Source organism: Sitodiplosis mosellana, unplaced genomic scaffold (assembly GCF_009176505.1).
Source record: "Sitodiplosis mosellana isolate CC-2019 unplaced genomic scaffold, AAFC_SMos_1.0 Smas_scaffold_4, whole genome shotgun sequence".
In the NCBI taxonomy this organism is placed as follows: domain Eukaryota; kingdom Metazoa; phylum Arthropoda; class Insecta; order Diptera; family Cecidomyiidae; genus Sitodiplosis; species Sitodiplosis mosellana.
Genome location: NW_022595247.1, coordinates 650,201 through 653,295, shown reverse-complemented (window position 1 = coordinate 653,295; position 3,095 = coordinate 650,201). Strand labels below are relative to the sequence as shown.

Genomic DNA, 3,095 nt, shown 5'->3' with positions numbered 1-3,095 from the left:
CTTCTCAAATAACTAAATTCCAAGAACGGAAATTGTGAAACATTATTATCTATTATTCTGTCATTAATGCAACATTTTGCCGTTGAGGAATAATTTTCTCTTACAGGCAAAGAACATCATAAGCACAAGCGATTTGGGACTTCTATTAATTGCAAACAAAATGCAACTGGTGAATTATATACACAAGAACTTTAGTTCAGCCGTAAACAGAAACTTTTATTTTCGTCTTCAATATTCCGGTTCATAGTTCGCCTTTGTTTGTGTGTAGGACTTTGGCATTATTAAATACATAGTTGTGTATTTTCGGGCGATAGGGAAATGCCAGGCTCTCCAATTTTCAATGGCAGACATCTGCAGTTCCACCCGCTATGAGTACACCATTTCTGCGACCATAAAACCGGCACACACTCGTCTTAGTTTTCCAAGAAAACTATTTAATCAATTTGGACAATAATTAATCGGTACATAAGAAAAGAGAGCAAAAAAAACATCCCATTTTCGCTAATTAATGACACAGGTAAACAAACATTAAACTAGTCTTTGACTCCCTGCATTTATCCAATAATCCAAAACATTAAATCACATAAAATCTACAATTGAAATCGTCCTACCTGAAGTCGTTTCGGCAAATCTTCCAAAATTTGAATGTTCATCTAGGTAAACAGCAAATAGTTTTTACGACTGGAGATAAAGACATTTTAAACTTTATCATATATAAGCAACGAAAATTATCTGCCACGAGCAGCAAAACTACCGAATTTACCACTCATGACCCGCAAAACTTTGTTTTGATAACTATTTTATCTCGTAATGAATGCCAACAGAAATTCCTTCACACAACCGTTTTTGTGATTGGAATGAGACAAAATTCTATCTCTTTTATTTTCTTTTAAACAAAATGTTTTTTTATTACTATATCACAAGTCGTACATTTTTGGAATATTTGTAACTAAGCTTTGAAGGAGGCCGAATTTTTGCTAAATGAATCAATACCAAGGAATAAAATAATAGTTCGGATTAAGTGGTTCCCTTTCTGAACATAACGAGCGATAAGTTTGATCAGTTCCGGTGACACAACCAGATCCACCTTTGGTCGAAGTGAGATAAACGGGTACAGTTAAGGTGTTTCCTACCGCATAATTGCAAGCGAAATAAAAACGGCCAAATTCATTGTGGAAATAGCGTGTTGCACCGCATCCAACCGTTGTCGCATTTCCCCAAACCAATTGAGTAAAATGTCCAATTTGATCCTTACTGAATACGTGAAATCAACAGCGATATAACATTAATTGGTAAATAACATAATTAATAATCAATAATTATAATTATCAATGAATGAATATCAATTGATTGAATTGAATGGAACTAAAATCCACTTACGGGTTTAAGCTAAATCGATTGATGTAGGTCATGTTCGCATATTTATATTCTTTGAACCATAAATCGTTGATAGACTCTAAGATAACTGCTGTTGTTACTGGGAAACGTCTATATTTTGAAATACTCGCCAGATTTTGGCCGGCACTCTTGTACTTATCTGTAATAAAGTCGATTTATGAACGACGAATCAAATAAACGAAGAGGTATTTTTCATTTCTCAATATACCTGTATTACGACATTCATCGTGTCCAAATGAACAGTTGTGAGTATTTATACCAGCTAAATAAGCCAGTTCCTTATCCCAAGTCTGCAATTTCGAATGAATGAAATGAATAGTTCGTTTTCGATGTTTTATGCAATATTTATTTACCATTTTAGCCATTTGTTTACATGGCTCAAAACCAGGTATGGATCCATTGCATATGGCATTTCGAAAGTCATTGTGCAAATGTAAAATATAGTTAATTTCCGTTTGATTGAACTCATAAATCGACGAATTCGGGGGACAGTTTGACGTAAGTTTCTGCAAATGAATATTATTCATTATTTATTCAGTGAATAAAACAAAATGCATCATCAGAATTTTGTATTTGGTATGCAAACACTTAGTACTTACATTAGTGACATTGCAGGCAACATGCTTGAATGCTTGGCAATCCACTTTACAGTAATCGGTACTATAAACAAAATGCACCAAACACACCAGCACACCAACACCTTAGAACAAAATTATTCGAAAAAATATCAAATGGATTAGTTTGTCATTCGTCGAGCGAAAAAGGAGGAGGTAAAAACCTAGAAAAACACTTCAGATGAAAAAAAAATCAAATATATCGTACCTATGATAAATTTCATTTCGTAGTTTTTATTTAATCAAATTTTTTTTATTCCAATTAAGTGGAAACAATTGGATAAAATGACAAATGAATGTAAAAGCACACAAAAATTCGACTTCAAAAGCATTCGCGAACTGATTGGCAGACGGAATGAATCGGTTTTTATATCACGGAGGTCTGATAAGTGACTCTTTCTCTCCATATAGTTTTCACTCACTTCCACCTTCAATTTAGATTCTAAGCCGAAAGATAAGTTTTGTGGAAGTAAACAAACTATAGGCAAAATTTTACTTGGGCATCAATTGGTTGCGCTATCCTTTCCTATACGTACATTTTCGCCATAATTTCTAATTGCTTCGGGTTTTTCATGAGTAAATTTAAAAAAAAAAGGAATAAAAGAACCGCATTTACCATTTACGATTCGTAAATGTTGGTACCAAGAAAAGAAAAGACACGTCGAGTCTTTTTATATAGTTTTGAATGGGATGACATTGATTACGTGTGTAGTGTGTGATAGGGCGTTATAAACTTTTTCTACTTTTATTCTTTGTTGAGCGACAAAAACAACAACAAAGTTATAAACTTAATGTAAACATTTATTCAACGATTTATGCACGTGGAATCCCATACAATGTCATTGATATAAGCGCCAAGAAAACGGTTATAGAGACAGCGTGTGACCGTCACGTAAATATTTTCAGTTATCATGACAGCATCTGCCAAATTGTTTGCGAGCGAACGACAAAAAAGCGGAGTTCTTTCATTGAATCGTGCCGATAAAAATGCAATGAATTCTTATCTCTCGAAAACTAAATTCCACCAACGCAGTGTTTGACGGATGGAACAATTTTGTTCGAATGTAACCGTAAAACCAGAGA

The 3,095-nt window shown here is 33.9% G+C and overlaps 1 protein-coding gene across 1 annotated transcript; it reads right to left on the bottom strand.

The window, feature by feature from the left end:
• Positions 1-875: 875 nt before the first annotated feature.
• On the bottom strand, positions 876-2,355 carry LOC129566644 (antigen 5 like allergen Cul n 1-like). The gene is made up of 6 exons (XM_055442740.1): positions 2,221-2,355; positions 1,998-2,098; positions 1,752-1,904; positions 1,607-1,688; positions 1,381-1,537; positions 876-1,254 (listed from the first exon to the last, which is right to left on the bottom strand). Exons 1-6 carry the CDS (start codon positions 2,234-2,236, stop codon positions 987-989), a joined length of 777 nt encoding a protein of 258 aa, XP_055298715.1. The 5' UTR covers positions 2,237-2,355; the 3' UTR covers positions 876-986.
• Positions 2,356-3,095: the final 740 nt, after the last annotated feature.

Bases quoted from the DNA above. Each gene is read 5' to 3' on its own strand.
- LOC129566644 (XM_055442740.1), bottom strand. The intron at 1,905-1,997 runs GTAAGTACTAAG...ATTCATTTGCAG, and splicing joins TTGCCTGCAATGTCACTAAT to AAACTTACGTCAAACTGTCC. The intron at 1,255-1,380 runs GTAAGTGGATTT...TCACGTATTCAG, and splicing joins AATCGATTTAGCTTAAACCC to TAAGGATCAAATTGGACATT.